This window comes from Dermochelys coriacea, chromosome 3, assembly GCF_009764565.3.
Source record: "Dermochelys coriacea isolate rDerCor1 chromosome 3, rDerCor1.pri.v4, whole genome shotgun sequence".
Classification (NCBI taxonomy): Eukaryota; Metazoa; Chordata; order Testudines; family Dermochelyidae; genus Dermochelys; species Dermochelys coriacea.
In genome coordinates, this window is record NC_050070.1 from 166,547,752 (window position 1) to 166,560,196 (window position 12,445).

The 12,445-nt window shown below is 38.6% G+C and overlaps 1 protein-coding gene across 1 annotated transcript in view; it reads left to right on the forward strand.

The window, feature by feature from the left end:
- The window catches only part of USH2A (usherin), a 590,403-nt gene that overhangs the window by 420,664 nt on the left and 157,294 nt on the right, over nt 1-12,445 (forward strand). The window contains 4 exon segments of the mRNA XM_038396580.2: nt 994-1,157; nt 4,312-4,521; nt 5,834-6,036; nt 8,017-8,129. Of these exon segments, the coding sequence (XP_038252508.1) occupies nt 994-1,157; nt 4,312-4,521; nt 5,834-6,036; nt 8,017-8,129 (690 nt within the window).

The window sequence follows — 12,445 nt, forward strand, 5'->3', positions numbered from 1 at the left end:
ACACAGCTCTCAATGCACCCAAGCAGTGCCTCTGCCATCTACATGGTGATTTTTAGCAGTGTAATGTCCCAGTGCATTGAAACACTTCGGCAGTAGGGCAAGGCAGTGGGGAGCTATGCACTGTGCACCGCAGTGAGTGTGAACTCAACCTGACTTTCAGTGCAGCATGTAGTTATGTGTACCCTACATCCCTCAGCAAGTGTAAACGTAGTAATGTTACTAAAATCAAGTATTAGAGTATCCTATCTTTTTCTGATTATACAGGTTTTAATTGTTTTCTTGTTTTTATAATACAAATAACAGATTACAAAATTCTACATGTGTATATATATATATTGACATACCTTTGAACAGCAGAAGAAACTATGGTGTGATAGTTATTTCCTCTATTAAGTATACATTTGGCTTCTGACAATACCTCATGCATATGCTGAAATGTCAGAGTACAGTTCTGGAGGAAATTATAAACTGGGTTTGCAATCTTAGTCGCTAACCCTTGACCCAGACCTTCAAAGGTATTTAGGTGTCTAACTCCCACTGATTTCTTTGTTACATTTTGGGGTATTACAGAAGGACAGCAGCTGAATGAATAATAGCTGTCACAAGCGAGATTCTGGAATTTGACATCGAATTTCGGAAAAGAGGGTGAAAAAAGCCTCATTGGATTAAATTTGGATCCAAACTTTGGCAATTTGCCATTGCTATAATTAAGTCCTGAATTGAGTAATAATGTCACATCATCACAGAAATAATAAATATAAAGGAATGAAATATAATATTCTGTATTTGTTAGCATGTTAGTGTTAGTCAAGTATTTCTATCAAACACACAACTATTCTATTATAGATTTTGTATATGCTGAAATAATGCAACAAGGTAGCTTTTGAGAAGGAGCAAGCTTTGTTTGAGGAAGGACAATGCTAAATGTTTTGTATGTCTGTGATAAAATACATATTTTCTTCTTTTGTAATTATTATTTAAAAAATGTTTTAGGTACACGACATACGAGTATAAACTCATAGTACACAATGAGGTAGGATATACATCAAGTGAGGAAGTGATTGCTACTACGTTAGCAGGATTTCCAGAGAAGGGGAGTAGCCTCACTGTGCGAACTCTTAACCATACGGCTATAGAAGTGGAATGGTCAAAACCAAGTAAGTGTACTTAGTATTTATTACATTAATTAAATATTAACCTGTCATCAGTTACCCTGATCTGCATTGCACTTTCAGGAAACAAAATCCTTATCTTGATTAGCTATTGCATTCACTGTCTCTGAAGGGGCCATAAAGAAAGTGGAAAGAACATGAAAATTTTGCTGTTTTTTTTCTTGGTCACATTTCTTTTTACTATACATTATTTTAATGAGGGGTGGGGAAAAAGAGAGAATTTAAGCTTGTGGAGGTTCTTTTAAATCTATGAAGAAAGAGTACACAATGTTCTGTTATCTTTGTGCATATTTTCATCCCTTTGTATGAAGATTTACACATTCCTTCAGGATGAGTGAAAATCTGTCTGTCTACTTATTCACTTATGCCTCTTAACATGAAGACCTACTATTACAGTAGTGGTAAACTTCATGACTTTCATGCAAATGATTTTGTAAGGACTGACTGGTGATGCTTAATGAATATAAGCTCTTTGTTTTATAATTGCATGCCTGAAGTAAGCATGCTTATAAAACCTGACAAACCTAATAGATCTGAAGCAGCTCACTGAAGTTTCATTACCTTAGTAATCTGAACTTCTAACCTTTTACATGTAGGTAATGCAATCTGGTTTTATTTTCATTCATACTTAAAAAATTTCCCAGATATCTGTTTGTGAATGCAAAGGTTAAACATCAGGTGAGGGTCGTTAATAGAAAGCCTTGTTTCACTATCATCCTATTTCATTGCTAAATATGTTACACTATGCAGATTAACTATTCTGTCTCCCTATAATGTTCCTTATTTTTGTAATATTCGTTTTTAAATCATTCTCTTGGTTTGTCAGTACCGAGGAAGACGTGAAGATAACTTGCCCTGAACTCCTTCTATTAGAGGGAAAATATATTGAGAATGACTGGCTTTTAGGGACTTAGGGCCTAATCCTGCATCACTGAAATCAATGAAAATGGAAGCAGGAGCAGGCCCTTAATTATGAACTTCTGCCACAGATACAGTATGTAATCTGAAAACATCTTTGCCTTCAACTTTTGATGATGTCATCATTTTCATCTCAGCAGGCTAGGTTGTGTTCACCTGGAAGAGCTATTGATATTTTGCCACCATCCTTCATTACAATGCAGTGTAACATAAAGTGGCATGTTCCATTTAAAGCAATATATATCAGGGCTGGTCAAAATGTTTCCGTCAAACTTTGTCAGCTGTGGAAATAGAGTGTGGTGGCTGATCTGATCTGAAGTTGCATTGTTTACCATTGATAAGATAATTGCTCCCCCCACGTCACTAAGTGAGAGAAGGTATCAGGAAGTTCACCGGAGGTACATGGAATCCCCAGTTTCATAGCTGACCCTGTACAATGAATGTTCCTCTATCTTGCAGCTAGTAATATTGTACTCAGTTTGGAAGGATAGACCTGTCTCCCTAACATCAGAGAAACATGTTAGTATTGGGGGCAAGTCACAATTCAGAGAGAAATATGACCTATAAATGCATTTGTAGGAAAACAACTTTATTGCACATATGTACCCAACATAAGAACAACCATATTGGATCAGACCAAAGGTCCATCTAGCCCAGTATCCTGTCTTCCGATAGTGGCCGATTGCCAGGTGGTCCAGAGGGAATGAACAGAACAGATAATCATCAAATGATCCATTCTCTGTCGCTCATTCCCAGCTTCTGGCAAACAGAGGCTAGGGACACCATCCCTGCCCATCCTGGCTAATAGCCATTGATGGACCTGTCTGCCTGAACTTATCTAGTTCTTTTTTGAACCCTGTTATAGTCTTGGCCTTCACAACATACTCTGGCAAAGAGTTCCACAGATTGACTGCTGCTACATTAATGGTCTAAATTCTAAAGGCCAGATTCTCATTTATACTAAAGCCCCTTTCCACCTCTCTAGCAATGTAAAGGAGCCTTAAAATGGACATAAATTACATTCACACCCAGAAATTACATTCACACTGAGCACTGCCAGAGCGATGTGAAAGGGATTTGGGTAAATAAGATTTAAGCCCTGTATCTTAAATTAGTACCGCAGAAGAGCCTAATTCTGCTCCCCTCACTCACCCTCTCTGTGAGGCTAGCCATAAAGCCTATGTACCACTTGAGTAGCAAATTTCACCTATTAATTAGTACCTTACTCCACAGGGAGTCCTGTTAATTTTGATGGGGCTACTCGCAGAGAAATATACTAGTCTGGTAAAGATGCAAAATCAAGCGATGAAGGTTTGGGGAAAGTATGGAAGTACATTATTTCTATTTATATGGGGGGAATTTCTGAAGAATACTATAGTGTTTTTAAGACGGAGAGATATCAAGGAACATTGTTTAGTCAGCAAAACAAATTCTATTGATAAGAAAGTATATTTTCAATTTAATAACAAAAAGAAAAAGAGTACTTGTGGCACCTTAGAGACTAACAAATTTATTTGAGCATAAGTTTTTGTGAGCTACAGCTCACTTCATTGGATGCATTCAGTGGAAAATACAGTGGGGAGATTTATATACACAGAGAAAATGAAACAATGGGTATTACCATACACACTGTAACCAGAGTGATCACTTAAGGTGAGCTATTACCAGCAGGAGAGTGGGGGGGAGGGGACCTTTTGTAGTGATAGTCAAGGTGGGCCATTTCCAGCAGTTGACAAGAATGTCTGAGGAACAGTGGGGGAATAAACATGGGGAAATAGTTTTACTTTGTGTAATGACCCATCCACTCCCAGTCTCTATTCAAGCCTAAGTTAATTGTATCCAGTTTGCAAATTAATTCCAATTCATCAGTCTCTCATTGGAGTCTGTTTTTGAAGTTTTTTTGTTGAAGTATTGCCACTTTTAGGTCTGTAATCGGGTGACCAGAGAGATTGAAGTGTTCTCCAACTGGTTTTTGAATGTTATAATTCTTGACGTCTGATTTGTGTCCATTTATACTTTTACGTAGAGACTGTCCAGTTCGACCAATGTACATGGCAGAGGGGCATTACTGGCACATGGTGGCATATATCACATTGGTAGATGCGCAGGTGAACGAGCCTCTGATGGTGTGGCTGATGTGATTAGGCAAATCTACTGAATATGTCCTCTTTAATCTCTCAAAATATTTTTATTCGTTTATTGATGTTTCTTTCTTTCCCAGCACTGAAAGATTTGCAAGGAGATGTTGAATATTACATCCTCTTCTGGAACTCCCCTACGTATAACAATTCTCTGAGCATCCAGGCCAATGTAAACTATGCTGTCATTGGCGACTTGCATCCCAACACAGAGTATCAGGTTTTTGTTCAAGTTTTCAATGGTGTCCACAGTATCAACAGTGAAGTGGTGCACGTGAATACTTCAGATGGAGGTTGGTTCATCCTGATCGCAGCTTGGCTTAAAATCTGAGAATGAAATTGATTGATTTTTGTTAGGGTTGAGATCAGTCATCCTTTCATTATAAAAATTTCCGGTATAAAAGGAAAAAGGGCTAAAACACTAAAATGCTTAAGTGCTAGTTGTCATCAAGTGGCAGATCAATAAAATATCCCACTGAGACAGAAGCACAAAGCTCTAATAGCGGATATTAACCCAGTTTGTTCTCATCTTCCTTTGTGTACTATGATCTATGTACACTACATTTGGAATAGAGTTCATGTCAATAAATAGTGAAATTTAAAAACAATCAATGGTTTTTAAAAAGATTTGCTCTGTGAAGCGGCGTGCTTTTGACATGACAGTCAAATGCAGGACCTTTCCTGAGTCACCAGAAATGTTAAGGTGCAAGTTCAGCCTCTGAGAAAATTTCCTTATGAGTCATTTCCAAGCCAGTTGGCTGGCGGGGGAGAGAAAAAAATACTTGTGAATCTGAAATGTGTTTGGAATGGTCTTTCTAATCTTTTTGGCTTTATAAAGTCTCATTATAAACATTATAATATCATTATCTCAGAAGCAAGTGTTCCAGGTCATTAGCAAAACACTTTAAGTGAGGATTCCATTTCCTTGGTGATGCCAAAGGTTAGCACCTTTTGTTTATAAAATAGAATTGATTGCAAGGGCAGTTTTTCAACTGGTTAAGATGGGCTCTTAGGATAAAAATAGGTCTTTGCATAGTTATTTCTGACATGGTTTAATAATTATGTAATTTAACGCTAAGGAAGGTTTTTTTTTAAGCGTTAGACTTCATCATTGCCTATGGTAATCAACATTCAAAACCATTTACATAATGACAATATTGCATATTGCTTCATATTGCTTGACTTACAAGGCTCAGAACATCAAAGAATTTGTCACGTTCCACCAGACGCAGTGTATTTTTGTGTTTGTTTTTGCTTAAAAAGCAAATTGCATGTTTTTGAGGGGGATGGGGGGCATAAAAATAATAACTGTGTGTTAGCAGTACAGATGGGTGAATAATTTATCATCATATCCCACTGGTCACATACCATTGAAGATTAACAGTATGCTGGTGGTATAAAGCATTTTACCACCGACTCTCATGGTTTCTAACTGAGAGTATAATAAGCCAATTTATAGAGAACTACAGACTGTGATAACTTCATCAGAGGAAAGCAGATAAGCAGTGAACCCTTTGCTAAACCTAAATACTAATCTGCATTTGGTTAAACAAGTGCTTTTACAGAGACAGCTGGAGTTTATTCAGTTTCTTCCTTTATTTCTAGAGCCTGAGGGCATGTTCCCTCCAGAGGTTGTCATCATCAACAGTACAGCTGTACGTGTCATCTGGACATCGCCTTCAAACCCAAATGGTGTTGTCACAGAGTATTCTATCTATGTAAATAATAAGCAGTACAAGACTGGAATGAACAAACCTGGGTCCTTTCTTTTAAGAGACTTGTCTCCATTCACTATATACAATATACAGGTCAGAACAATTTTGTTTTGCAGGCTGTGCAACTTGTATTAATTTTACATAAAATATGTGTAGTTCAGGGCAAAATTGTGAATATAGGGACACACACGTCTGTATGGATATAGGGCTGGAAGTGACCTCTCTCTCTCTCTCTCTCTCTGAGTCAATAATAGAGAGATGAATACATGCCATGAATATTTGTATCTTTATATAAAAATACTCATACACAAATAATATATATATTATTTATTACTATTATATAATATTAGAGAGAGAGTATACATTGGTTCATATATGTATTTGTAGACACATATTTTTACACATACACATTTATTTTCAGCATAATTTTGGGTGCATAACCAGTTTTCATATTTCCTCTTTTCACCCTCAGAACTCCATTTGATTTCTCCTAAATTCCATATGCTATGACATTAGCAAAGCCCCAATATATATATTACAAGAAGTAAAAGACTCTACTCCTACTCATTAAAAGAAAATTGCAATTGTTTTAGAAACATCAGGCATGCATAATATATCAGCACAGAGAAATAATGATATTGCATTTGTCATCCTTTTATCATCTTTTTTCCCCCCTTGTCTTTCTGTGGAGGAAGCAGCATTGAGCCATGAAATCATAATGGTACTTTCTTATGCAGTTGAGAGCGACATCTTTTTCTTTCTGTCTGTCTCTGACTCCCTCTCTTAGGTATCTATCAAAAGTCAAAACACTGTAGGCATTTCCTAGAATATAAGCTCACGGAAAAACTTAAATATTTATCTATTTAGTGAATTGTATTGATACAGTTTAGAAAGTGTGGTTTGCTGGCTCCTAATTGTAACTATTTCAGACTTAAGTTGTGTTAGGTATGGAAAGATCTTGGTAGTAGTCATCTATACTCTGTTCTAAAATTTGCATCCAATTACTACATGCCATAAATAAACGTCACAGACAGGCACTCCATAACAGATTTCTATGCTCCAGCCCCTCTGTAACAGCAAACCTCCATCCATAAATACTCATATGACTTTCCCAATGCTTCCTGAAAACACATTTTTCAATAGTAAAGCAAATTCAGAGTACTGCCACACTTATGGACTCTCAGTATTAATATACCATAGACACCTTCTGTTGCTTGCAATATTAATTGTTTTCCTCTGTAGCACTTCAGCTTTCCCAATCTTTGTATTGGGCCAACAATCTATTAGGTAAAATCAGACTATTCAGCTGGGATCTTTTTTTTTTTTTGATGTATCATTTCCCCCTCCCCACCATGCACCTTGGAAATAACATTATCTGGATGTGTGTCTGTCTTACTGCTTATGTTCATGTATGAGCTCTTGTTTGTTTCTGCTTCTGTGTATTGCATGACCTCTCTGTTGCTAATGCAGGGGTGACATTACCATTCTTCACTTGTCATCTTTCTTCTATCTATTTAGATTAGTCTCAGGAATTGAAGGAGTAGGTGATTATTTTCTTGTGAGATTTTTAATAGCAAAATATATTATTTATGTAGGATTTTTCATCTTCGAAGTACAGTACAAACATAAAATAAACATCCTTGTGAGGTAAAATTGCCTAAGTTTTACAGAGAAGAACCTGATAGACACTGGAAGGTGAAGTGACTTGTTTTAGGCCAGACAAAAAATCAGAGTCAAAATGAGAATTTAGAAGTTTTTGATCTCCTAGTCCAACTGCTTCTCAACATTATGTACCAGAGTCTGCTGTTACGAACATCAATACAAAGCTGCAGTAACTGTATTGACTCCTGTGTAACTGAGAGCAGAAATTAGATATATAAATATAGTCGTACCCTGGACAATAAAAAAGCACACTATCTGAGCACTTATCTTAAAATTATTTTTTCCTGGTTATGTAGAATTCAGTGATCAGGAGGAAAAATTACTTTAAGGGGGACAGGAAGGGTAAACAGGTAACAGTGTTAGTTAACTTCTGCAACTAGATTTTTACAAGTATCATTCTTTTGCACCAAGGTTGAAGTCTGCACAACGTATGCTTGTGTGAAAAGCAATAAAACCCAAATTACAACTGTGGAAGATGAGCCAAATGAGCTGTCAGCACCCATAATACACGTCCTCAGTCCAAGGTACTGTACTCTGTTTGTTTTTGTTAAGGCAGAACTACTTGTTGCCACAGTGAAAAATATAATTTGAGGCTATTTCCTTCATTTCAGAATAAGGAGCATTAGAAAAATTAAAATATAGTTATAAGATCTTCCTAATCTCTTTGCTACTGGTGGTCATTTTTGATATTAGAGTTATGGCCAGCTGAGTGACTGAAAAAAAAACACCTCTCATCTTTAGCTGGCTGCATGTACCTGGTTATTGGTCATCAATTTGTGATATTACTAAATAAAAGGCAATATAAATGTAAGGCAGCTAAATGAAGGGATGTGGGAGAATGAAAATCATCAAACTTACTGTTCGGTAAGGGGAGGGGAATGAATGTGGAAAAGAACCATTTGACACTGATAATGGAAGCTGAGGTAACTGTGAGAGAAATAGTCATACATCATGACAATAACAATTAATAAACCATCTTAAAAGGGGTGTGTGTCTGTGCCTCCTGAAAGCCCTGTTTGCTATCTGTGTCTCCTCTCCCTCTCTTTCCCACTCATGGGCAAACTTCTCAACAGTAATAATAGTGCGAGGCTGGCAGACTCCAGAGGCAGCCAAGTAGTGACATACATAGTAATTCTTTTCGTTAAAAGAACCATGGTGGGAGCTAACATTATCCAAAGGAGAGGCTATAACTAATGGACATACAGTGCCAAAACATTTATCAAAACTACACTAACCATAAAACAGCCTCCTGCATGTATGTTATTGTTGGTGTAATTTTATTACACTTCTGGGCATGGAGGGCCAGTTAGCTATGTTTCTTTTGCAGAAACAACAAAATTATCTTTTAAATAACTAAAATCTAATATCTAAGCCTTCAGAAATGGTCAGAAGAATGGATTTACTCTCCCAATGTTTAAAAGGAATTTCTGTTTGCTGTTTATCATTTCTACATTTTCCTTGAATTCTATATTTGGCTCTGAATAAGGTAATCATTGGGTGAAATTAAGCTTGCTATTTTTCTGTCACACATACAGATACAGTGAAAGCTTGTTTGACGATAAGAACTCAATTCAGGATTTCATCTTTTGCCCTTGGCTTTAACTTTATGTATGCCTTTGTTGTATTGCAAACACTTATGTGTGTTTCTGCTATTGTTTACAAACTAAATATGTCATAACACATGAGTGCAAAAAGATCAGAAATACCTTCCAATTTTATAATCTGTTCAGCCAGAAATAGACTGTTTCTACATTGCCTTTCCCTGCATGTCATATTATCATCAGCTGTTCTTATATCCCAAAAGAATACTAACTACTGATCGATTGCCCGGACATGTCTGGCCGTGGCCTACATGTGCCCCGGGTAGTTCATTTATTTGCCACGGTGGATTTGCTAGAGTGGAATTTAATCAATAGCTAATTCATTAATTCTGGTCCTCGAGTATGTAGGGACTGTGCAGTATAAAAATGGCTGGCTGGCTTCAGCTTTGATTGAAATATGACAAACGCAGCAGCTGACAGCTTCAGCAGGCGCTGGACTGAATATGAATTTTGCTTATTTATCCTCCGTAAAGGAATAAGCTTAGGGGGAAAATTCCAGTTCGTACAAACAAAGGGACATTTTTAATATGTATTTGCCCACAGACCCAAAAAAAAAAAGGCATTTTTAGAGTATAGGCTCATAAGAAGGATGAGATATAGCATAGATCATGCAGTTTATTGTCTTTAGTTGGAACTCTGGCAGTTTCTCCATTTCTGAATCAGTTTTGGGGGCTGTATTATTGATGAGAAAGCTGTAGGATAATGTCTTTGTAGCATTCACAAATAATTGTTTTCAAATTTGCCTCCAGGTGCTGTATGACATAAATTATAATTTCACCCACCAACTTTTTAGAAGTCTTTCTGATAGCAGCTCCATCCAGGCTGTTCTGATGAAGGTTATACCACCATCATCATTATGAATACCCTCTACTGCCAACACTTAGTAACTCAGCTTCAGGCTGAAACTTGGTACAAAATGTCACAGTCCAGTATTTATTTATTTTTTTAATGCCAGTCTTGAAATACAAAACAGTATGGAACCCATTCATGAACATCTTGTTCAGTATTTTCTCATTCTTATTCAGTCATAATTCCCATTGCAATCAAGGGTGCAATTTGCCTGAGTAAGAAGCTCAGGATTAATCCCTATGTGAGAGCATTTCATTTCAGTACTAGAAGCATGGCGCTCTTCTCTCACCATGCCATGCACTTTCCAGCTGACTACTAGTTTGGGTAGTGGACTAATCACTATCTCTGTTTTGAAATCAGTTTTCGCTTTTTAAAAAATAATTTCATTTATTTATTTATGTATTTATTTATTGCTCTTTCAAAGATGATAAACTCAGCCCTCTGGCAAAGTAATGGCTGTGTTGCTTAATAACAACTCTGACCACTCCAGACAAGTAAGGGACAGTGCAGATGAACCCTATTGGGGATTCCATCCTGTTCTGAATTAAGAGGTTGGTGGCTGTGATAAGGAGTCTGAGGGATAGGGCCTACACTACAGAGGACTCCTCAGAGCTGTCTGAAAGAAATGAAAAGCCCCTTAGGTGCTTTTGGGGGAAGCAGAATTTGCAGGTGCACATGTGGATCAACCCAGACCGTGACAAATCAGTAAGAATTGTCTAAGGATCTGTGACCTTCAAACTAAAAATTCTCTAATAATAAATACTTAGCTGTATAGCACTTATAACCGGTAGCTCTTAAGGAGAAAAGAACTATTTATCTGATTCCCAGTCCCAACAAGTCTGTATCTTGGTTATTGTGTCGCGCTGCGTCCCTAAATATCTAAGTACCGTTATCCGATACAAAAGACTCCCTCTGCTATGAAGAAGTGGTGGTCTAGAGAGACAATAATTCAATACATGTGATCTGTAATTAGGAATTTATTTGCCCCAATGATCACAACTAGTAAGAATAATAACAGTGTCTCCATCTTTTACTATTTTATTGTGAATCTCATAATTTTTGGTATTTTTCTTAAGCCCCCAACTCCCAAAGTCAGTGGATTATGTGAGAATCTCAGATTTCATTTTTTTAAAAAATAAATGTTTAGCCCTCATCCTTGAGGAGAAAAGCTTGAAAATATGAACCATAAAGACTAATGTCACAACCCCCAAATTACTTGTTTTTAAATCTTATAATGTTTAAGACAAATTTATGATTTTTGGGATGGGTGGAGCTGGCTTATGATTTTTGGATCCTTGTGATTGTTGATACTATAATAATCAAACTCCTAATAACTAGAGCTGATCAAACTTCAGATATTTTAAATTTTTGTTTTATTCTCTATTGCAGGGGTGGGCAAAATTTTTGGGCTGAGGGCCACATCTGGGTGGGAAAATTGTATGCAGGGCTGGGGCAGGGAGTTGGGGTGCGGAAGGGAGTGCGAGGTGTGGGAGCAGGTGCAGGAACAGGCTCAGGGCAAGGGATTGGGACAGAGGAGGGGTGTGGGTTGTATGAGGGGGCTCAGGAAAGGTGGTTTGGGTGCAGCAGGAGGCTTAGGGTAGGGGGTTGGGGTGTAGGAGGGGTGTGAGGTGTAGGCAGGGGGCTTAGGCAGGGAGTTGGGGGGTAGGGTGCAGGATGGGTTAGGGCTCCGGCCCGGCGTCACTTACCTAAAGAGGCTCCAGGGTGCCAACAGCATGCACCGGGGCTAGGGGAGGCTCCCTGCATGCCTGCCCTGGCCCCATGCTGCGCCACTTCGGGAAGCGGCCGGAACCATGTCCCTGCATGGCCCCTGGGGGAGGGAGAGGCACAGGGCTCTGTGCGCTGCCCTTGCCACCCCTCCAGGTACCTCCCCCGAAGCTCCCATTGGCTGCGGTTCCCCGTTCCCAGCCAATGGGAGCTGCGGGGGAGGAGGGGGGTGGTGCCTGGAGGCAAGGGCAACACACGCAGCTCTCTTGCCCCCCACCCCGCGGGCCACAGGGACGTGGTGCTGGCCACCTCTGAGAGCAGCACGGGGCCGGCACCTCCACAGGGGGCAATCCTGCAGGCCGGATTCAAAGCCCTGAGGGGCCGGATCCAGCCCGCGGGCCGTAGTTTGCCCACCCCTGCTATGTCGGGGCAAAAAGTTTCCATTCTTCAAATATTTCAATATTTCAAATTACTGACTGAAACATTTTCAGAATATCTGATTAAAATGAAATATTTCAACATTCCAAAATCAAAATGTTTCAGAACATATTGTTGAGGTCAGTTTGAAATTAATATGTCCTCCTGAGGTGCTTTAGTGCCTCCTGGGAGTTGTAGTTCTGGTGCCTCATGTCTTGATTCTCTTCTATGGGCCAGACTCTCCAGCA